A 23,588-nucleotide genomic window follows, 5' to 3' on the forward strand; every position below is an offset into this window, starting at 1 on the left:
GCCAATCCCCGGCTGCCGGAGGAAGGAGGGGCTGGTCCGGGGAGGAGCGGGGGCCTGGCCGGCTTGTCTCAAAGGGGCAATCGGTGCCCTCTCGGGAGCCCTTGGAGACCGTAGGGGGAAAAGCCTGGTTGGGGAGGGGTCGCTTGAGCCTTATAGGATCAGGGCGATGGTTCTGGTCAAAGCAGAGATCTTTGTGAGGATTGTGGCTGCTCTGAACCCCTGAAACACTCTCCCTACTTTTTTCTAATCTGCCCCCCCCATGACAGGAATGGGAGTACCCCAAGGCTTAACTTCGGTGAGGGGCTTTGAATGGACGGTTTTCAGACTTAGCGCCTTTTCTACCTTGCCTCAGTCGCCTTTGCTTGTCACTGGAGGTGGGAGGGGAAGCTGTCTGGATACGTTTTTTTGTTTTTTTGTTTTTTTTCCTCACCCCAGATAGCGAGGCTGCAGCGGACACATGCTCTTTTCAGATTCTGCCCGACTATGCCCTCTACTTCTAGGATTGAGTGACTGCTGTCAGCCTGCCCGCCAGAAAGGGGGACAGTACTTGTGAGGAGGGGACTTCAGGGAGGACTCACTCTTGGCTCGCAGTCAGTGCCACCTCTACCTGCTTCCCACCTAGGGCTCTGGTATGCTGGGGAACTAGGGGAGGTGTTGACCTTTTAGGGAGGTGGGGGAGGGCTGACAACAGAGAACAGCTGTGCCCCTCGCTTCTCAGCCACTGGCTCTGATCCGATTAATTCCATGGCCTCTGCTGTTCATCTCTGAGCTGGATTTCTCTGTCATGTCTACCTCCTGATGTCATATCTACTTCCTGACGCTGTGGAGCGTGCCTTCAGTGGCCAGGTCTCATCCCTTCTCTGCCCCAGGCTGGGAGTCAGGACTCCTCAAATCTAGACGTCCTGGATTCCCTTGCGGCTGACTCATAGCACCACCACAGCCAAGCCCAAGCGTGCCTCAGTTTCCCTCTGTATCATAGGAAATGGATGTCTTTCCCTCTGGCCAGAGAGAAGCAGGGGAAGAGAAAACTATAAGCCATGAGCTTAAGACTTAGACGCTGCCCAGGAGGGCCGGCCAGCTGGGAGACTAAAGAAAACAGCACTGTGAGGGCGACAGCTTCAGAAACTCAGGCCATCAAATCCTACCTTTCCGGTAGCTAGATGACAGGAAGGAAAGCTTTGCATCCTTAGCCGACCGTCGACACAATTGCCAGACCAGAGCTTACCATGTTGTGAGGAGCCATTAGACTCCTTCCCTCTAGGACAGTGTGAGAAACTGGGTAAGGTGGCAGGTGCCGGCAATGCCAGGCCTCCAGAGAGGAACCGGGAGAACAGAACGGCAGGAGACAGAATCACCTGGACACTCACAGGGGATGTTTATCAAGGGGGTAGTGGCACCCACAGGCAGTTCCTGAGAGTCCAACTAGGCTCAAGGTCACTCAGCATGTGAGTATTGGGGTCCTCAGTCCAAACTGAACCGGCAGAGACTAGCTGGGCCGGCTGCTGTGGGAGGCTAATGGGATAAGGGGTCCCTGGGTAAGGCCAGTCATGGTGAAGCTGGGGGAAGGGTGACTGTTTGTTGTTGCTGGGCCTGGACCACTGCCAGGGTAAACAGAGCTCTGAGGCCTTTCTCACCACCTGCGGAATCTCCCAGCCCAGCCTGCATTAGCTGCACAGCCAGGATAGGATGCTGAGAGCTGCCAGGCACCTTCTCCCAGAGGTCTGAGGAAATGCCCATCCATGCAACAGCCATGTTGTGGGTAACTTCCAGGAGAGGGAAAGCTTTATCTGGGGTTATCAGGCCAGCCCTTACCTCACACAGGCCTAAAAGACTGCCAGACATATAGGACAGAGCTTAGCATCCTAGGAATTTACAGATCCAAGATCACATTGGCCTCCCACCCCACCCTGCCCCTTTCTCAGCACTTACCTAGCCAACCTCCAAAGGGGCAGCCTCTTCTCGCCATATCCCATTCTGCGTGGTTCCTCCAGACCCTTTCAACATGGATGCTCATCTTCACCTCTAACTTAGTCGGTCTTGGATCTGCAGGTTGCATGGACCCGCAGGCTCCTTACTTACACGCATGCAACCCCAACCCACTCCTGGCCACTCCCCACACAGCCTGGCTGATCATACACGTTTCTAGAACATGCCAGATTCCATGCTTCTGGGCCTCTACCCTTGCGTCTCCCCGAGCATGAAATCCTCACAGCCCTACTATTTGTTCTTTAGCACCCAAAGGTGATCGCCTCTGAGAGCACTGCCCACACCAGGCCTTGGCCACCCAATCAACCCCCCACCCCCCACCCGGAAGCCCCTGCCTCAGCATCTTCATGTGCTGTGCATAAGACATCTAGACCAGAAATGCCTACCAGGATGAGTGCACACATGAATGAAAGCTCAGTGGAGGAGCAGCCTGTGGGCCAGACTCAGTGCAGAGCACAGAAGAGACATGTCAGGTACACGGCAGGGCCACCGCTAGTAGATTCCGGGCTATATATAGAGGTGACGTACTTATTAAGGAAACATGTTGGAAACTCAGAAGGGTTCACAGGAGAAGAGGAATCTTGTTTCACACTGCAGAGTGGAAGATCCGGACCCTTGCTCCTGACTACACTGGTTCATCGTTTAGGGCCCCGGAGGTGGCTCTTTGGGCACAAGTGGAGTTAAATGGTCACACTACAGAATGCAGGAGAATGGAGACCATAGACCAGCCTCCTAGCTGGCCTTCCCCAGCTTGGGCCTTCTGCAGGCTTGGCATGCCTGCCCTGTCTCCCCTGAGATCTGGCCCCTGGCTTCTCTGGCCACTGAAGCAGCCTAATGAGCCCGGGTCACATGGAGTGTGCTGCTGCCCATGGGAGGGCCCAGACTCCCAGTGGTCACCCAGCCAAGCCTTGACGTCAGTGGCATTAACCATCCACTTGTCTAATCTCGGGTCGGTGGCCAGGCCAGGGTAGACCTGTCAGAGCCAGAGCTGAAGATCACAAGGGCTCTCAGGGACACTTTGAGGTTGTAGGGCAGACAGGATGGCTGGAGGGCACAGAGGACGTGCCCCCCACCACCACCCAACAGATGTGAGCTTGGTGCTCTCTGGGATCCTCTGCCCTAGCCTGTAACTCAGGCACCAGGCACTTACTGAGTCTATTTCTCCGAGTGCATTTACACTGCTATGGTAAAGCGGAGCTGAGGATTTCTGCCTAGAAGACTCTCTTCACACAACAGGGCAGCTTGAGCCAGGCACTGTCCTTACCACACAGGATGCAGGAGCATTATTCTTCTGTTCCAGAGGATGGACTCAGGACCATCTTTGGAGGGTGGAGCCCAATTCACACATAGAGTTGAAATTTTTCTCTGCCCCTTACTCAGGAAGGCTGGGCAGCTATCCCCAAACAGGGCAGCTGTGAGGGAGGCGCCGTTAGTCTGTCTGTCTGTCTGTCTGTCTGTCTGTCTGTCTGTCTCTGTCTCTGTCTCTCTGTTTTTGTTTTGTTTTGTTATGAGACAGAGTTTCTATGTAGTCTTGGATGTCCTGGAATTCGATCTGGAGACCAGGCTGGCCTCAAACCCACAGAGATCCCCCTGCCTCTGCCTCCCGAATGCTAGGAGTAAAGGCATGCACCACTACAGCTTTGCCTTTTTCTTTCTTTCTTTCTTTCTTTTTCTTTTTCTTTCTTTTTTTTTTTTTTTTTTTTGGTTTTTCGAGACAGGGTTTCTCTGTGTAGCCTTGGCCATCCTGGACTCACTTTGTAGACCAGGCTGGCCTCGAACTCACAGCGATCTGCCTGCCTCTGCCTCCTGAGTGCTGGGATTAAAGGCGTGTGCCACCACGCCCGGCTTTATTTCTTTTTTTAAAAAAATATTTATTTATTATTATGTATACAGTGCTCTGGCTGCATGTACACCTGCAGGCCAGAAGAAAGCATCAGATCACACTATAGATGGTCATGAGCCACCACGTGGTTGCCGGGAATTGAACTCAAGACCTCTGGAAGGGCAGTCTCTCTGAGCCATCTCTCCAGCCCAGCTTTGCCTTTTTCACTAATACACCCTCCTCCCAACATCCCAGCTCCTCAAACCCCCTGACCTCTGCCGGCTAAAATCCCTCTGTCATTCCCCACAGCCCCACCTCACTTAATAAACTGCTTAGGGGAGGGTCTTAGCGGAGGCAAAAGCTACACCTCAGCCAGGCCCTGGACCACCCAGCTGGTCAGGCTTCCCTTCTCAGGCTCCTGGACAGTATATGGATAGCTGCCCACATATGTTCTGGGCTCCCTGAGTGATGCAGGATCCATCCCATGCGCCACAGGCCCCGGAACTCTTCCTCTCCTTCTACAGTCCAGCACCGCCTTGACGTCCCACTTTAGCCTCTGGACTCTGCCTCTTGCCTAGTCACAAGGACCATCTACCTCCTAGACTCCTTCCTCAGGCAGCCACAGGTATTATAGACTCGGCACATTCATCACTTCTTTGTGGCAAAGCGATGTACTTTGCTGACTCTGCGGAGAACCAGAGTCCTGCCACTGAGTGCCTTAGGTCCAGGCTCTGTTGGATACTGAGGACATGGCCTCTTCCTCCTGTGTCTTCTAGATCCTTCTTTCTCCATGTTCAGGAAAATTGTGTTCATATATAATACATATTCATATATTTTATTTGATTAATTAATTAATTAATTTTGGTTTTTCGAGACAGGGTTTCTCTGTGTAGCCTTGATTATCTTGGACATGCTTTGTAGACCAGGCTGGCCTCGAACTCACATCGATCCACCTGCCTCTGCCTCCCGAGTGCTGGGATTAAAGGTGTATGCCACCACCGCCCAGCTATATATTTTATATATTTTTTTTTAATTTTTATTTTTTATATTATATATTTTTATATAACATTTTTCTAATTTTCTGTTTTCCTCTTTAAAATTTTACTATATTTTCTGGGCAGTGGTAGCACACACATTTAATTCCAGCACTTAGGAGTTTGAGGCCAGCCTGATCTACCAAAAACAAAACAAAACAAAACAAAACAAAAACCTCTACGTTTATTCCCTTTCCTTTCCCCACACCCTTCTCTTTCTCTTTTTGAAACAGGGTCTCACTATACAGAACTCTGTATGTAGACCAGACGGGCCTTGAACTCACAGAAATCTGCCTGCCTCTGTTTCCAGAGTGCTGGGATTAAAGGTTTTGCACTAACAGACCTGGCTTTCCCTGGTTCTTTCAAAAGAGTTTCATGTAGTCTAGGTTAGACTTGAACTTACTAGGAAGCCCAGGCTACCTTCAAAACCATCATTGCTTTGCTCTCCTTGTCTTGATCATTTTGTGTTGTTTTCCTGTTGTTGTTGTTGTTGTTGTTGTTGTTTTTCCAAGACAGGGTTTCTCTGTGTAGCCTTGGCTCTCCTGGACTCGCTCTGTAGACCAGGCTGGGCTCGAACTCACAGAGATCCATCTGCCTCTGCCTCCTGAGTGGTGGAATCACAGCTCTGTGCAACTGCACCCATCTACAGTTCTCACACTTTAGTCCAGGCTGGCCTGGAACTCACTGTGTAGATCAGGCGGGCTTCCTGGCTCTACTTTTAAAGTGGTAGGTTTACACATGTGAACCCCTGCTCCTGACATCAGCTTTAAGAAACGTTTTTAAACTATCTTAATGTTTGGGAACACACACACACACACACACACACACACACACACACACACACACACACACACCATAGATATAGACATCTTTTTTTTTTTCTTCGAGATAGGGTTTCTCTGTGTTAGCCTTGCCTGTCCTGGACTCGCTTTGTAGACCAGACTGGCCTCGAACTCACAGCGATCCACCTGCCTCTGCCTCCCAAGTGCTGGGATTAAAGGTGTGTGCCACCACACCCGGCGATATAGATATCTTAAGCACGCAGTGGCTGAGAATTCTCTAGCATGGGCAAGACCCTGGGACTAATCTCCAGATCAAGAAAAAAGTGAGCGTGGTACACAAGAGCTAGTCATGGTGGTATGGCCATTCCCAGCACTCAGTAGGTACAGTTCCAGCACTTAGTAGGTGGAGGAGGATTGCTAGTCCAAGCCAACCAAGGCTAAATAGTACATCCTGTCAAAAACCAAAAGAAACCAGGTACAGTGGCACATGCCTGCAAAAATTAAAAACAGGGTTGGCGAGATAGCTCAAGGAGAAAGCGATCCCTAGTACCTTGGGATCACTCCCTGGAAATGACTTGGTAGGAGAGAACCAGTTCCCACAAGTGCGCTTCTACAGCAAGGAGGGAGACAGAATTTCCTGGAAGCTCATGGAGTCCTCAGCTTGGCAAAAATGAGAGACTCTGCCTCAAAAACAAGGTGGGAGGACAAAACTGACTCCCCAAAGTTGTCCTCTAACCCTCCCATACAGGCCATGGCATGTATGCAACACACACACACACTCTGTCCCTCTTTCTGTCTCTGTCTCTCTTTCTATCTTTCTGTCTGTCTGTCTGTCTCTCTCTCTCTTTCACACACACACACATACACAAGCTGGGTGTGGTGGCGCACACCTTTAATCCCAACACTTAGGAGGCAGAGGCAGGCAGATTGCTGTGAGTTCGAGGCCAGCCTTGTGTACAAAGCAAGTCCAGGATGACTAAGATAACATAAAGAAACCCTGTCTTGAAAACACACACACACACACACACACACACACACACAAACTAGTAACAAATAAAAATATTTAATGGCTATCTGGGCAGTGGTTTCAATTACCTTTAATCCTAGCACTCAAGAGGCAGAGGTAGGTAGATCTCTGAGTTCAAGGTTAGCTTCCTGGTCTGCAGAGTAAGTTTCCAGGATATCCAGGGCTACACAGAGAAACCATGTCAATAATAATAATAATAATAATAATAATAATAATAATAATAATAATATAGTAAATTCTATGGTATATGTATTTCACCATCACCACCAAAAATGAGCAACAAAAGAGAAAGAAAACATATATAGGAACACATGGATATTTTTCTTTGTTCTGACATATGACATGGTGCTAATGTGAAGCTCAGAGGACAGCTTTTCAGTTCCTTTCTTCCATCTTCATGTGGGTTCTGGGTGTGGAGCTCAGGCTTGCCCCTCACATAGTTCACCCACTAAGCCATCTTGCTAGCCCTGGTGTGTGTGCCCTCACACCAGACTTTGTTTTGTAAAAAAAAAAAAAAAAAAAAAAAATGTAGCCCTGGCTGGCCTGGAACTTGCTATGTAGACCAGGGTGGCCTCAAACTCACAGAATTCAGCTGCTGAGATTAAAGGCACGTGCAACCATGCCCAGCTCCTGATTTGTTTGTTTGGTTTGGTTTGGTTTGGTTTTTGGTTTTTTGAAACAGGGTTTCTCTTGTAGTCCTGGCTGTCCTGGACTCACTCTGTAGACCAGGGTGGCCTTGAACTCACAGAGATCCACCTGCCTCTGCCTCCGGAGTGCTGGGATTAAAGATGTGTGCCACCACAACCAGGTAAAAAATTTAAAAGTTACAAAATTATTTCACTTTATTTCTATGGATGTTTACTCGCACGAGTGACTATGTGCCATGTGCCCACAGAAGCCAGAAGACATTGGGACCCTTGGAACTGGAATTACAGTCTGTGTCTGTGTGGGAGCATATGGATGTGAGTACAGGTGCTTTCTAGAGCCAGCAGGTGTAAGATCCTCCGGAGGGAGTGGCAGGTGGTTGCAAACAGTGTGCAGTGAGAACTGGACTCAGGTCCTCTGTAAGGACAATATGTGTGTATTCTTTTATTGTTTTGTTTCAAGACAGAGTTTCGCTGTGTAGCCTTGGCTGTCCTGGACTTACTTTGTAGCCCAAGCTGGCCTTGAACTCACAGCTATCCACCTGCCTCTGCTTCCCAAGTGCTGGGATTAAAGGCGTGCGCCACCATGCCCAGCTGGTCACGTATATTCTTAACTGCTGAGCTCTCTCCAGTTCCCCTAACTCAGAATTTAAAAGGAGGGAAGGGGTAGCTGGGCCACGCATGACTTTAATCCCAGCACTCATGGGGCAGAGGCAGGGAGATCTCTATGAGTTTGAGGCTAGCCTGGTCTACAGAGTGAGTTCCAGGGCATCCATGGCTACACAGAGAAACCCTGTCTCGAAAAAACCAAAAAACAAATGGGCGTGTCTGTTTCACTCTGTCACCCTGATTGGCCTGGAACTTTCTAAACAGACCAAGAGACCTCACACTCACAGAGACCTACCTGCCTCTGCTTCCTGAGTGCTGGCACTAACATCATATATTCCCACACCCAGCCCTTTGCTGCCACCTCTGCACTTGAGATGACAGTCTCCCTTGCCTCATGCTAACCTTAGGCATGATCACATCCCAGCATTGAGAATTTCTTCAAGTCCTCACCACCTCCTCTTGGCATTTGGTCCTGTCCATGGTCTCCCCACCATCTTCTTCTTTCTGCTCCTATTTCACTGAGCTCCTGTGCTCACAGGTCCAAGTGTTCAGACAGGTCCTATGCACTCTACTGTCTCTGTCAGAGGAACTCCTGCCTCAAATCTCCCTGACACTAGGTGTCTTCGAAGAGGCATGCCTGCAGTCCCAGAGTCTGAGGCAGGAGGATGGTGAATTCAAAGCCAGCCTAGGCAACTCAGTACCACCCAGTTTCATAAAACAAGCAAACAAAAACCTCCCTGTCCTGGTAACATTTTCCATAGCCCTCAGCCTCTGCCAAGGGAGTCATGAGCTGGACCTATTACCCTCTCTGAGATGCCACAGGCCCGGCCAGGCCAGGCACTCTACCTTGGAAGGGTGGTCACCTTGCTACATCACTCATGTGTAATACTGGGAACTTAATAAATGTCTAGGACGCAGGATAGCCAAGCTTTCCCCAGCCACCCAAGAAAAGGACAGCAGACCCGGTGCAAAGGTTTATTGCTGAGGCTGCAGCTAGCTAAAGGAAGTACGGGTGTGCCCTGCCCTTGCTGGCCACAAGCATACTGTCTCTAACAGGAGCACTGGCTCTTGTCCACAGGCTTAAGCTAAGAAAGTGGGAGAAATAGCCGGAGCATGTGGGACACTGTCTCTAATGGCTCAGGCATGGTTTACAGTTCCCTCCTCTCAAGGGATGGGCCAGGAGTCAGGAGGGACAGCAGGGTCACATGGAATTACCCATAACCTCACATGGGATATTCTTTGTCCATGGTTGATCAATAGGAGTTGGACTCTGCCCTCAGCCACCCCTCAGCATAGCTTGATTATTGGATGTAACTGATGTCAATAGTACCCTCCTTCAATACACCATGCCCTGACCAGCCAGCCCTGAGTACTCTGTGTGGGTGGATAAGGTGAGGTGTGAATGTGTCCAAGGACGGAGGGCGTGGGGGCGAAGACCCAGAGGGAGAAAGGACTAGGAGAAACCGCACCCCCCCAGCCTGGCATTTAGAGATGAGTTTGGCTTGTGTCTCTCTCCCTGGCACCCACGTCAAAGTCACTAATTTCTCTATATGAGGCTACAAAGACCAGCACTTGGACTTTGGATTCCTCAGGCAGCTGGGAGGGAGAGTCACTGACCACTGGGTGGACAGGTGTTGGACTTGTCATATGTAGGTGGCAGGCTGGACTGGCCTGCCGCTTGAGGGAGGGATACCTCAGGTCCTTCATAAAAACTGGGGAGGGAGGGAGGGAGGGAGGGCTGTTTGCTGAACCGAGATCCACCAGGTGAGCTGCTGCTGGTGGGGGTGGCAGAAGAGTGTCCCGGAGACAGGTCACTCGGGCACTGCTGAGTCATTGTGAGTCCCAGCTGTCCCAAGTCCTGCTGAGTCCTAGTTGAGGCTGGATGCTGTGGGTACAAGAGGCCAGTGCAGCCAGGCGATGAAGGGAAGGGCAGAGTTGGGGACTTGGGGGAGGGTCTGCGTTTCAAACCTCAGGGTTTTGGGTGTGTGGCTAGTGGAGCATACGTTGAGGGACAGGAGTTTTTTGGAGGGGGGCTACAGAGTCTCAGGGCAATGGACACACATGAACCCCAGCATCTGTGAAGAGAAGACAGAATGGACTCTCAGCCTCCTTGAAGAGCAAAATAAACGGGATTAGGCATTGTGGGGGCAGCCCTGGAACCTATGCACCTGGAGGTTGGAAAAGGATGAAAAAGAAGGTGAGCTAATAAGTAGGGGGAGGGGCCTCTGGAAGTGGGTCGCACCTGAGAGCAGTGGGGCGTGGGCAGCAAGGAAGGCTGCAGTGTGAAGCCGTGAGCCTAGTGAGGAACTAGGGGTCGGGTTGGGGCTCTGAGATTAAGGAGAAGAATGCTGGAAGGTCTGGCTAGCAAAGGACCCCACCTCAAAAGAGCCCGCAGTCTTTAAGGTTCTCCTTGATGATAATGTCGGTGACAGCATCAAAGACAAACTTGACGTTCTGTGTGTCGGTGGCGCACGTCATGTGGGAATAGATCTCCTTCACGTCACGTCGCATGTTAAGCTCCAGGAACTGCACTTTGATGTAGTTGCCGGCATCCTCGTAAGTGTTAGGTCCTGCAGCAGAGGGCAGCACTCACTCTACGCGGGGAAAACCTTCTCCCGCGGGAAAGAGAGTGCGGCAGGAATCCTGGGGCTGGGGCACCGCCTGGCGGCTGGGACTAGGGATCTCACCATCGTAATCGGGAAAGCAGATGCTGAGGTGTGCCTTTTTTATCTTCTCGGAGAAAACGTCCTTTTTGTTGAGGAAGAGCACGATGGATGTCGTGGCGAAGTAGCGATGATTGCAGATGCTGTTAAACAGGTGCAGGCTCTCGTGCATTCGGTTCTGGGGAGGGCAGAGGCTATCGGGCACCAGGCTATGCGCAGGCTGCCCCTCGGTCTCTGGGCTCCCGGTTTCGGTGGCTCCCCCAGCGCCACCTCCCTTTTCAAACACTCAGGCCCAACTTGGCACTCACCACTTCATCGTCCTCCACCAGCACCATGTCGTAAGCGCTCAGCGCAGCGATGAAAATGATGCAGGTCACACCCTCGAAGCAGTGGATCCACTTTTTGCGCTCGGAACGCTGCCCACCGACATCGAACATTCTGTAGATCAGAGCCCATGTCTGGGTTTAGACCCATGTATCTGGTCACCTGGATATGCCCACTGGCACCCCCCCTTGTCCTCCTTAGCTGGCTCGAGAGCCCTCGTATGGCTTTGCCAGCTTTTCTCCTAGCAAGGGTAAGGCCTTCCTTCTTTACACAAGATGGCGGAAGTTCCTGCCAAACCAACTGAACATGAGTGCAGAGGTCTTTGTTGTTGTTGTTGTTTTTTCAAGACAGGGTCTCCCTGTGTAGCCATGGCTGTCCTAGACTCACTTTGTAGACCAGGCTGGCCTCGAACTCACAGCGATCCGCCTACCTCTGCCTCCTGAGTGCTGGGCTTAAAGGCGTGCGCCACCATGCTGGGCGAGTGCAGGGAGGTCTTACCTGAAGTTGAGGTCCTTGAAGGAGAACTGTGTCTCGATGATGCCAGTGGTTTTGACACGAGAACGCAACACATCCTGCTCAGTGGGCACATATCCTGGAGTCACCAGACGCTCTAGGTCTGAAAGGTAGCTGAAGAAGACCACCCACCAGGCGTGAGTGGGTGAGTGGTGTGGGAGAGCACACCAGCAGGGTCTTGTCTACCCACCTCCTCTGCTCCCTGCATCATCCACTTGTGTACTCACTAGCCAGCAGAGTCATTGAGCTGGTACTCTGAGGCTCGGTCAAAGCAAGCTTGGATACCCGAGTCCTTCCACAAGCGCTGAATGATGTCTGACATCTCCTTGGGCATTGTGCCTTCCTCAATTGTATCCGCCATGTGCATCAGCTTCCGGGCATCATCCTGGTGGTAGGGCAAGACAGTGGTTGTGAACCTGAGCCTAGCCTGGTGCCTTGTGCCCTCAGGGACTAATATCAGCCTGCCTCCCGCCGCCTCACCTGCCGTGCGGAATCTCCATACTGGATGTTGAGTGTGGTCATAGCCCGAACAATGGCCAGGATGGACTGCAGAGTGTTGCCATAGATGATGGCAATGAACTCGAGGCATTCTTCCAGTGAGTACCCGTCCTGGTGGATAATCCTACAGCCAAGACCCGCAGAGTCAGAGCTTCCTGGGCTGATAGGGAATGGGGGTAGGTTCCACTGCGCATGCGCATGCGCCTACTGCTAGGGTCCTAAGGATGGCCAGGGAACACTTACTTCATCTGCTTGACAATAGTGCTCTTCCCGGATTCACCAGCACCTGAAAGGGAAGCTGTAAGTCAGAGCCACAGTGACCAACACTGACCACTTCCTTTGGATCAGAGCTGTGGGTGCCAACTAGACTTCCATGTACACTTGCCCTCATCTCTATCCAAAGTAAAGTCTTGAAGAGCCCTAGGGGGAAATGGTTGTAAATGACAAAAGGAACAGGATGTACATCAGTTCAGCATGCCCAGAGGGAAGGGGGGGGGGGGTTCACCAAGATTCTGGTATATAGAGCCTTTATTATGCCATGAGGCCAAAATAAGGAAACCCTCTAGTGCCACCTTGTGGGGATTTTCAGCACTGCATGCACGGGATTATCTTTTTCACCAGAAGACTAGAAAGCCATTTCTGAGAGGCTCAGAGGGAATTAGCACCCGTACATGGAGGGAGAAGACAGAGCTGACATCCTTTCTGAACCTGCCCTCCTCAAGGGTATTGGATACAATTAATGGGATTTCCGGCTTAACTTTGGCCTTTCTCCTGGGGGCCTTGGCTTAGGACCTCTGCCTGCCCTCCTAAACCAGCAACTTTGCCATGGAAGTTCAGCAATGGTAGTGCCCCCACCTCCCCTCACTACCTATGGGATGATGGGCTTGGCTTTATTTATTCCCTACTTTACTTATTTATTTTTGTTGTTTTGTTTTGTGTAGCCTTGGCTGTTCTGTAACTTGCTCTGTACACCAGGCTAGCTTCAGACTGAGGCCCACTTGCCTCTGCCTCCCACTGCCTGGCATCCTTCCACTTTCTTTAGCTGTTTGCCAGGTCTACTGATGGTCAAGTCCTGCGACCCAGTGCCGTTGTGGACATGGGTGATCCTAGAGGCTTCTTGCTCCCAGGACTTTATTCCCAAGGGAGAAAGAGTGGCCAAGGAGGCTTTGCTTGAGCAGGCCTAGAAAAACCAAAGGCTATAGCTTGAGGGCAAAAATGTGCCTGAACACACACGTTTTTTTTTTTTTACAAAGGTGTGTTTGGTATACACTTCTGCAGAGAGGGGTATCCCCAGAAAATTGTGATGGGATATCTAGCCTTGGGGGACAAGGACATCACCACCTGTCAGGCTTTGCCTGGGAATGGCTCCCACTCTGTGCCCTACCCCACCACACTGTTATTCTTTCTTCCCCTATGGAACCCCTGCTTCATGCAAAGGTCGCTGGCCTGTAGCAGGGCCCCTCTCCCACACTGGCCCACGCCCCTACCCAGAAGCAGCAGCTTCACTGTGCGCGCGTCTTTCTCCGCATCCTCTTTCAGCTTCTTTTCCAGCTCTCTGGAGTGCTTCTCCTCAGCGCTGGCCCCAGCCCCCATGGCACCAGCAGCAGGCAAAGGGACAGGGTAGGTAGCCTCCGGCCTCAGACAACCTTCTGGCCTCAAAGCTCGCAATCAACTGGCTCTCCACAGATCTGCACAGGCCCTGGTGGGGTTGCTCAGTGGGATTTGGGAGCTAGGGATGCCCCAAGGGCCAATCAGAGACAAGGACAGGTGAAGCTCAGTCTCCTAGCATTTAATCAGGCTGGCGAGGCCCCAATCCTCCCACTGCTGACTCTGCACCCCGCTGCCCCCCTCCAGTTCTCCAGAAGAGACCCTAGAGAGTCCTTCCCCGTCCTAGAGGAGTTTGTTTGGTAGAACTGAAGGGGGACTGGTGGGAAGTGCTGGCAGGCACGGAGGACCTACTGCTTGCCTAGCTGAGGTCATGACCACTCTGTATCTTGTATGAACTTGGGGGAAGGTGGTGCCCAAACCACAGCCCCATTTTACTGATTAGGAGGAGAGGTTCACAGGGTCACATGATCAGTAGTGGCTCTGGAGAGTAGGGAGGGTTGTCTATGGATCAGAGGGTTCTGGGCATGCAGGGAGTCATGAGGGAATAGGTGACTAGGTGACTTAGTACTTGCCCCACTCAGGGCTAAACGTGACCCCGAGCATGGTCTCTGCATGCTGTCTGCTGGTGGATGGGTGAGTCTGTCACACATGCCTGGGTGTGTCTTTCTGTTCCTTACTCCAGTCAAGCGAAGCAATAAGTAGACATCGTTGAGCCTGTATGCCTGCATGTATTATGTACCTGCTAGCACCTTTTTGAGTGCATGCACCCTTACACACCTGTTTGTGTGACTATGCATGCAATGTGTGGGTGTGCATTGGTGCCCCTGTGGATGTATGCTGGGGATCAAGTGTAGGAATTCCTGCATGCTGGCATGTACTTTACCCCTGAGCTGCACCCCGCAGCATCCTATGCACGTCTCTGTATAGGCATAGGTGTTCGTGTGTTTGTTTTACAGTGCTTTGTGTGGGTTCACAGCTGTGCACGTGTGCCTGCCTGCCTGTGCAAATGTAGGTAACTGTGATACACAAACTACAGCGCACTCGACTATGCATTTAGAAGTGCACCTGTGTCCCTGTGTGTGCACATACATGCTCGACTGTGCCAAGCCATGCACGTGTCTATGTGTATGTGTGCAACAAAAACCACTGTAGAGGTGGCTGAACTTTGAATCTTTGGCAGGCCTATTGCCAGATGTGGATGAGTTCTAAGTGCAGATCTGGTGCTTTCCCCAGGGTATGGGGGGTATGGAAAAGTGGGGACTCATTTGCCCTGATTCTATCTGGTCCAGTCGTTAACATGGGACCTGCACAGGGTACTCCACTATGACCTGACAACCTCCACTCAGGGGTCTGGAGACCTGCTGAGGTATGGCAGTTGGTGAAGCATGGAGCCTCCTGTAGTGAGTTCCTGGGTACTAGAGACATACCTGAACAACTGGAAACCCCATCTTCGGCTTTCAAGGCTCTCTGTCCTGGCCTGCAGCCTCCTCGTCGGACTACTTTCCTGAAACCAGGCTCAACTCTTACAGACTACAAGGGAGTGCCAGGGTCCTGGGCGCCAAGCATGGCGTCGTCCCTAACCAGGACATATAGGAAGTAGATGCCTTACACTGGTGATTTGGGCATTCATGCTGAGTGAGGAAGACTGTGCTGAGGAGCGAGACCTGCTTCATCCGTCACGCTCAGCCCTCGGGCTCCACCCCACTTCAGCTCCACATTGTAAGTGGGCTGCAGGGCTCTCTGTAGCTCAAGGCAGTGCAGGAGTCCTGGCATACACTCTGTAGACCAGGCCGGCCTCGAACCCCTCCCAAATATGGCAGACCCACCACCTTCAGGTCCCCACCTGGCTTGCATTTCTCACCAACTGTGGGCCTAGCCCACCTCCATCCCTGCTCCGACCACCAAGGAGAGAAACCGAAGTCTAATCCCAGAGCCAGCGTTTATTAGCAAGATGGAACCCAAGAGTGGTTGTGGCCTGGGTAGCAGAGGGCTGCAGGGGCCCCACCCCCACCTACCCAACTGCCTCCAGAGCTACTTACACCCATCACCTGAAGCAGTGAGTAAAAGGGGGGACTTGGGGATGCCCCGCGGGCCCTAGACCTCCACCATGGCCCATCTGTCCTCAGGGCTGGGGGTCCTTTTGAGCCATGACTGCACCCGGCCCCACCCATGAGTCAAGGTGGCACAGGAAAAGCTAAGGAGGTAGAGTCGGGTGGACCTGCCAGGACAGGCAAGCAAGGGAAAAGAGAAGGTCCTGCCCCACCCAGACTTCTCTTCTGTCCCCAATAAATAAGAGAATAAATACCTGGGAAAGGTTGGCCTTGACTGAGCACCTCTGACCCAGGCAGGGGCCTGTATCCTGTGATGGCCCCTTTCTCCCTCCTCTGAATGCCCTGAGTCCCCCACACCCAGACTCCACAGCAATCCTGGTGTCCATGTCTACGCCACAGCGCAGCTGACAACACTCATCAGCAAAGGTGTATGGTCCATGCCCTGGCAAGCAGGGTTCGCTCCCTCCCTGTGTCTGTGTTCTGTAGATCTTGACAGTTGTTGAGCAGGGAGATTTCCACGGAGTCTGGGGACTGTGTGCTCTTGGCCTGGCCCTGGCAACTCCCTAGGCCAGGATGGGCATGCTCAGTCACGTGCTGTTGCTGACCAACAATGGGTCTAAGTTCTGGATAGTGTTGCCACTGAGGCAGGCTATATACAACCCACCAATAAATACTGTCTTTGCAGGGGTAGGGTATGTATAGAATATAGATATTTTATATATATATATATATCTTTTATATTAAAAGGGATGAGGGGCTAGGCTGGTCCTGTGCAGGCCTCCAGCAGCTAGCCTCATGTGTCTGGAGCGTGGTGGCGACGGTTCCGGGGTTTTTTCTGGTCCTGGGGTTCAGGAGGCCTGAATGCTCCTGGAGCCTCCCTGGGGCTCGGGGGCACATGGCGCCAGTAACCCTGGCAGTACTGATGGATAAGGCCCACTTCAGGCTGGGCTAGGAGCTGGGCCAGCTCCTGGTAAGGAGGTGTTGGGGGTCCTGTGCCAGGAGGTGGAGGGACGCTCACAGCCAGTGGGGGGAAGAGGGCAGCATGAACGGCGTCCCGGCCCAGTACAAGCAGCTGCACCCGCGTGACGACGTGCTTGAAGTTGTTCTCAGTGGCCGTGCAGGAGTAGAGGCCGCGGTCACCAAGCTGCAGGGCACGAAGCAACAGCCCCTGCTCTGTGCGCAGGAAGCGGTCCTCTGCGCGAATCTGCAGGGGCAGGGGGTGGGGCTCAGGGGGCTGGGTTACCATTACAAGGCCCTAGCCAGCTTCCAGATGAGGCCACCTTGGTGACCATTCCAAGCAGAGACACCCATGTGGTACATTTCCATATACCAAGAAAAGAAAAAAAAGCCCACGTATTGTTTGCACATGAGAGGATTCTGAATAAGGCATTTACACAAATTCCCACTTTCGGGAGGGATGATGACTCTGGCGGGGGTGGGGAGGGGGAGGGGTCTGAACAATGAATGAGAAAAATTTGGAGTACACACAGAATTTTCATTTAATGAGAATACCCGGTTTTCGCGCCCACATAGCATTTCCATGTAAGAGGGAAGCACCTGTAAGGCACTTCCAGGAAATACCCATAGAACTTCCGTATACCGGAGTTCACCCACACGATGTCCCATACAAGGAGGTATACCCCGACAGAGTACAGTTATGGTTTTGTTTGAAACAGAATTTCTCTGTAGACCTGGCTGTCCTAGAACTCGCTCTGTAGACCAGGCCGGCCTCGAACTCAAGAGATCCACCTGCCTCTGCCTCCTGAGTGCTGGGATTAAAGGTGTGCCCCGCTACACCTGGCTCACATATGGAACCTTTATGAAGGGAAGCCAGCCTATGAATGGCTTCCATATACGGAAGCCTATGCCTTAGTTTCTATGTAACTCTTTTCACTCAAATGATTTCGGTGTAAGGACGATCTTAAAAGGGATTTCACACAGAGGAGGCTGCCGCAGGCTGGGCTTACTACATTTCTCTCACATGGGCTCACCACTGTAAAAGAATTCCCATATCCACAGTGCAGCATTTGCCCCCCTTGGGGGGAACGCGGGAACTCACCTCGCGGCGTCGGTCACTGGGATCTCTCTGGAACAACCACTTAATAGTGGCCTGAGGTGAACGAGGCTGGCACTCGAGGAAAGCCGCGCTGCCAGCCACTCCGTACTGCACAGACTCTATGGCGTTCTTGTTTGCTGTGGATCAAGAAGGCCCTGAGTGGAAGCAGCATTGCTCCTAGGTATTTGTTCAGTAGGGAGAGGCAGGAATCAAGGGGGCACCCACACACAGAAAGAGGGGGCATCAGCAGGCATCTATGACATAGGATGTCTTAACCCCAGACCTAAGGGCGATCCTGCCACCCAGTGGCCATCTGCAAGTCTGTGTACTGTGGGGGTGTTATGTGGGCATAGGCTGGCTGGTCAGGAGATCCCGCAGGAGGCGCACCATGCTGACTCACCATTGGAATTGAACCCGCGGCACTGCCTGATGGGGTTCCCGTGGCGGACATCTTGCCGGCGACTCCGCCTGGATGAGGGTAACTCCTGAAGGAATGCTTTTGGGAGGCTTGCTCCCAGGTTTCCTGCACCCCCAAGACTCTAGAACAGGGTCCGGTGGCCAGGGGCAGTTACGTCTTAGCCATATCCCACCCCACCCCCAAAATCCCAAGGTCTGGCAGTCTGTACCTCTTGGAGGACGCTGTGTAGCGGGAGCAGGCCTGGCCGTCCCAGGCACAGTAGGGATCCCGGGCGAGGCAGCAGTCGGCACAGGCAGCTCCATACGCCTGGCAGCGGTGCAGGCTCAGGTGCGTGACCCCCACGGCTGAGGCTACATACAGTTGTTGCTGGGGGGCAGGAGCAGGGGCGTGTCAGTTCCTCCTCACAGACAGCCCCGTCAGTAGGCCAGTCGGGCTGGATTCCTTCTCTTCCTTGTTTCAAGTTTCAGTTTCCTAGTTCTCATGCCAAGGGCATGACCCCCAGTGGGACACAGGTTCCAACATCACTCCCACAGCCCACACTGCCAAAGACTCACCCTCTTGGAAGAGATGGTCATAGTCTTGACAGGTGCCGGTTCCTAGAAGAAAGCAGGGGTCAGCTGGGGACCCTGAGGACCCCTCCCAACCCTGGCTTGGGTCTACAGTCTGAGAATGGGACCTGAAAGGCCCCAGGTGGAGGAGACAGGACTGGGTGGTGGTATTTCACTTACCTTGAAGACCTCCACCTCTTCTAACATGAGCTCTTCCACCTCCTGGTCATCCTTGGGCAGCACAATGACCTTCTGCACTGTCCCGCGGTCTGGAACGGGCCGGGCAGGACCTCAGTGGGGCTGGGGATGCTGGGGAAGGGGCAAAGCCTCAGCCCCTTCCCCACCAAAACCCCATCTCCTCTGGGGCAGTGGAGCAGGGCTTTCATGCTGGGGCTCAAGGGGAGAGGTGAGGGGGGACTAGCCAGGGTCTGCCCCTGCACCCAGACTCTTGTTTGGGGCCCTGCTGAGAACAGAAAGTGGGCAACTGAGTTGGGTGCTGTTGCAGTTGTGACGTGTGTGTGTGTGTGTGTGTGTGTGTGTGTGTGTGTGTGTGTACAGGCATGCACATGAGTTGGGCGCTCTTACAATTGTGACTGGTATGTGTGTGTGTGTGTGTAGGCATATGCATGCAATTAGATCCCTTTATCCTACTTTCTTTTTAAACTATACCAGGGCACCAAGGTGCCTAGTGTCCCTACTTTCCTGGCCCCCCTCAAAATGAGAATGGAGATGGGGTTTTCCCATTCCTAGTCTTGGGTATTCTAGCCAAGGAGAGATGGCTCCCATAGAGGAGTCTGTAGCAACCCCTAGCCGGGTAGGATCTGGCCCCCCAGGATCAGTTCCTCCCATCCAGTGGGCCCAGTGTGGGAGGGTCTGAGAGCAGCAGTGGGTACCTGTGCCCAGGAAAAGCACCTCATAGCGCCCATCAGCTGCATCCACCTGGTCCACAGCGACAGTGGTGAGGCGGTAGGGAGCACCTGTACGGACCACCAGGGGTCGCCGCTGCAGCGGGTATACGGCCTGGTACATGAGTGGATGGCTACGCATGAAGTTGATGACTTCGTCAGGGTAGTCTTTAGTGGACTTCATCGATGGTGTGAAGGTTCCGCCGGGGCACTGCAGGCAGGCAAGGTGTATCAGTCCAGGCTGTCCAGTGGGGCACGTGGACCCATTAGCTCAGAAGCTTCCATCCTGTCCCCACAACACCCACCCCATCTCTCTTCAAACCCTTTCCTGCTTTCTGCCCTCCACCAGGTCTATCTGCTGTCATGCCTCATGACTTTGCGGCAGCATTTGGCTGAGCCGACCACTCCCTTCCCATGTTCTCATCCCCGCCCAACTGTCTCCTTCCTCCCTGGCTGTCCCTCTGGTTTCACTGCTCTTTCCTGTGCAGCTGGGCTGATGGCCTCACTACCCTGACACACACTGGGCACACTCAATGCTACGCCTTCTGCCTTGGGCTCAGCCCAGCACCCTTCCAACTTCATTCTGGAAAGTAGCCCTCCCAGACTCCTTCAGAGGCCAACTTCCTCATGCCAGTACTGACCCCCCCAGAGTCACATCTGCCACTGCATTAGGTCAGACCATGTCTGGGCTTGCACACTCAGTCTCCTGTGGGCGGGCAGGGCCAGGCCGTACCCAGATAAAGTGAGAGGGCACCCAACACTGCTGCAGAGAGTAAGCACGGCTTGGCCCTACCCACTCCTCATCACCTTTTCCTGTTGTTAGCCAGCCGAACCGACTTCAACCTTTTGCCTCAAAGGTCCTTCCTGCTAACCTTCACCTCCGCAAAAGCTGCCTGAAATACCCTCCACGAAGCAGCCCACATCCCTGGTCCCTTGTCTGTCTCAGGATCCTGGGAGCCTGCTTTCTTTTTTTGTTTGTTTGTTTGTTTTTCGAGACAGGGTTTCTCTGTGTAGCCTTGGCCATCCTGGACTCACTTTGTAGACCAGGCTGGCCTCGAACTCACAGCGATCCGCCTGCCTCTGCCTCCCGAGTGCTGGGATTAAAGGCGTGCGCCACCACGTCCGGCTTGGAGCCTGCTTTCTTTACAACCTGATATTCTCTCTCTCTCTCTCTCTAGCCATGGCTGTCCTAGAACTCACTAGGCCAAACTGGCTTGAACTTAGAGATCCACCTGCCTCTGCCTCCTGAGTGCTGGAATTAAAGGAGTTTGACAACATGCCTGGCTGTAAGTAGTTTCCTAAGTGTGTTGTGCTTCACTGCTCCTGTTGGTTGGGAGGTTCATTATAGTGGAGCCCGTGTCTGTAGAGGGTCTGAGTAGGCCTCTTAAAAACAAAGAAACTTAAAACACACACACACACACACACACACACACACACACCAAAGAGGCTGGGCACAGTGGCACATGCCTGTAATCCCAGCACTCAGGGAGGCAGAGACAGGCAGATCACATGAGTTTGAGAACAGCCTGGTCTGCAAATTGAGTCCAGGACAGACAAGGCTACCAGAGAAGCCCTGTCTCGAAAAACCAAGCCAAAACAATGGAGAGGGGCTAGAAAGATGGCTCAGCAGATAAGAACATTCACTGGTCTTCCAGAAGTCTGGGGAGAATTCCCAGCAGCCTACATAGAGGCTCACAACCATCTGTAATTTTGGCCTATTCTGGCCTCTGCAGGAGCAAGGCACGCATGTGTCTTTACATGCAGGCCAAATACTCTTGAACATACCAGGGGGGGAAAAAAAAAAACCAAACCAGAAGACACGCCTTTAATCCTAGCACTTGAGAGGCAGAGGCAGGCAGACATCTGTGAGTTTGTGCCCATTCTGATCTACATAGTGAGTTCCAGGCCAGCCAGGGATGCAGTGAGACCTTGTCTCAAGAAAGGAAAAAAAAAAAAAAAAAAAGAGAGAGAGAGAGCTGGGCACTTGGGAGGCAGAGGCAGGCGGATCTCTGTGAGTTCAAGGCCAGCCTGGTCTACAAAGTGAGTCCAGGGCAGCCAGGGCTACACAGAGAAATCGGGTCTCAAAAACAACAAAGAGCCGGGCGTGGTGGCGCATGCCTTTAATCCCAGCACTCGGGAGGCAGAGGCAGGCGGATCGCTGTGAGTTCGAGGCCAGCCTGGTCTACAAAGTGAGTCCAGGATGGCCAAGGCTACACAGAGAAACCCTGTCTCGAAAAACCAAAAAACAAACAAACAAACAAATAAAACAAAAACAAACAGACAAAAACAAAAAGAAAGAGAAAGAGAAGAAGAGGAAGAGGAGGAGGAGAAGAAACAGAGTGGGTGCTTACTGTGCCAGGCCGAGGATAGGGCATCTTTCCTGAGAAGGGCATCCACTGGTAGTTGGGGCCCTCCTTGTGAGCAAAAGGCCCATTGAAGACCATACGGATATCAGCCATGGAGTAGACACACACAGCAGAGCCTCGGAACACGGAGCTGTATGCAAGCAGGTTCTGCTATGGCTGGGACAGACCCTGGACCCATAACCCTCCCCAACCACGTCTACTCCACAGCTCAAAGCCAGGCTGGGGTCTTCCACAAGCCATAACCTCCCACTCCTGGCAGTGCTTGCCATGACCCCAGCCTCACCCTGAGGAGGTAAAAACAGCATAAATGACTGGGTTCCTCACATCCTGGGTCTGCTGGACAAACACATCCTCTAGAAAAAAAGAGAAGGTACCAGGGACGTTGCCTTAGGAGGTGGCCTGTGGACCCACCCACTCCTCCCCTCAGGTGGGGGCGCCCTGAAGATTGATCCAGCCCCCATCCCTCCTGCCTGCCTGCTGAGCACTCACGGAGTTCATCAAAGTGGGTCTCAATCCCATCCTCTCCTGGCACGGAGCAGACAAGCCGTGCCTTCAGGAAGGTGCTCCACTTGTTGACCAGGCAGCAGTGGCCACCATCATCATTCTGGGGGGGCGGGGCAGGGAGCTGGGTTAGAGGAGCTCACTGGTCCCTAGGCCAGGCTGGAGCAGGCCGCTGTGGGGAGGGAGCGGCACTTACGAGGCAGATGCGCCCGATGCGGGCGTATACAGCGGGGTTCTGTGGAGCCTCTGCAGAGCGCTCGCGGAAGAAGAAATAGAGTTTATCGTCGTTGCGCTCGGCGCTGTCAGGGATGAGCTCAGCGTGTATAAATGAAGGATCTGTGGGTAGACGCGGTGGGCAGGGGTCAGCCGCACAAACCCCCAACAGAGTCCCAGGGGGAAAAATGACCCGGCCCAGCCAAACTAGTCACAGACTCACACTCCCCACCCCCGCCCCACCTCCCACCAGGGTCTTGCGGGTGGAGCGCACCATTGAGCCACCGGGAGTTGTACTGATCTGTGCGCATGGCCGTCTGCTTCCCAAGCGTGCGGAAGATGGCCGCATCAGTGCCCATAAAATCGATGTACACGCCTGCGTAGAGCTCCTCATCTGTAGGAGTGTCGGTTGGGTCAGTTCAGGGGACTGCTCAGACTTTAGGGATTCCCCCCGCCCCCCGACATAGTCATGGGCCCCCCCCTTCAAGCTGCCCCAGGACATGGGGCACAATCATCTCTCAGTAAGTGCTCACAACTGGATCTGGGAGGGGTACAGTCAGTGGCACTGTGATCGGTCCCTGTGACCCTTCAATCCCAGCGTATCTCAAACTGCTAACCTGACTTCACACAACGTCATCTTACAGGATTTCTACCCCACACTCACAACAGACCTAAACAACCTCAAAAGCACAGATTACAATGTTGGCATGTGGTAAAGCAATTAGGAAGTAATAAGTTTTGAGCATTTATTATATTTGTTGCCAGTACTTCTGGCTTAATACAATTTATTTGGTTGTGAGCCTTTATAATTTAATTTTCAATAATAGCTGTGTTTAACAACTGGAGCACAGAAATCCCGAGAACATAACTGCTGAGCTGGCTCCAGCCCCTCATGTCTTCCCTCTGAGATTCTCCAGGGTAAGTCCGACCTTCCCCCAGTTGCATCCCTTGGTCTGGACTCTTATCAGGCTGGCACCTTCTCATTCACCAAGGAGAAAACACCTGCATCCCATACCCCCA

The 23,588-nt window shown here is 52.7% G+C and overlaps 2 protein-coding genes across 3 annotated transcripts in view; both read right to left on the minus strand.

Annotated features, from left to right (window-relative positions):
• Positions 1-9,909: 9,909 nt before the first annotated feature.
• Positions 9,910-13,816, minus strand: Gnat1 (G protein subunit alpha transducin 1). The gene is made up of 9 exons (XM_051140575.1): positions 13,390-13,816; positions 12,146-12,188; positions 11,885-12,026; positions 11,632-11,789; positions 11,390-11,518; positions 10,876-11,005; positions 10,592-10,745; positions 10,283-10,474; positions 9,910-9,979 (listed from the first exon to the last, which is right to left on the minus strand). Exons 1-8 carry the CDS (start codon positions 13,493-13,495, stop codon positions 10,284-10,286), a joined length of 1,053 nt encoding a protein of 350 aa, XP_050996532.1. The 5' UTR covers positions 13,496-13,816; the 3' UTR covers positions 9,910-9,979; position 10,283.
• Positions 13,817-15,515: 1,699 nt separating this feature from the next.
• Sema3f (semaphorin 3F) overlaps positions 15,516-23,588 on the minus strand; it is a 28,511-nt gene continuing 20,438 nt past the window's right edge. For both annotated transcript variants that reach the window (XM_051140074.1, XM_051140073.1), the window contains 12 exons: positions 22,843-22,962; positions 22,552-22,691; positions 22,344-22,458; positions 22,138-22,207; positions 21,840-21,984; positions 19,477-19,699; positions 18,764-18,852; positions 18,590-18,631; positions 18,244-18,401; positions 18,018-18,085; positions 17,621-17,754; positions 15,516-16,765 (listed from right to left, as the gene is read on the minus strand). In XM_051140074.1, the coding sequence (XP_050996031.1) occupies positions 16,355-16,765; positions 17,621-17,754; positions 18,018-18,085; positions 18,244-18,401; positions 18,590-18,631; positions 18,764-18,852; positions 19,477-19,699; positions 21,840-21,984; positions 22,138-22,207; positions 22,344-22,458; positions 22,552-22,691; positions 22,843-22,962 (1,715 nt within the window). In that variant the 3' untranslated portion in view covers positions 15,516-16,354. The remainder of the gene's footprint in view (positions 16,766-17,620; positions 17,755-18,017; positions 18,086-18,243; positions 18,402-18,589; positions 18,632-18,763; positions 18,853-19,476; positions 19,700-21,839; positions 21,985-22,137; positions 22,208-22,343; positions 22,459-22,551; positions 22,692-22,842; positions 22,963-23,588) is intronic.

Source organism: Acomys russatus, chromosome 32 (genome assembly GCF_903995435.1).
Source record: "Acomys russatus chromosome 32, mAcoRus1.1, whole genome shotgun sequence".
NCBI lineage: Eukaryota > Metazoa > Chordata > Mammalia > Rodentia > Muridae > Acomys > Acomys russatus.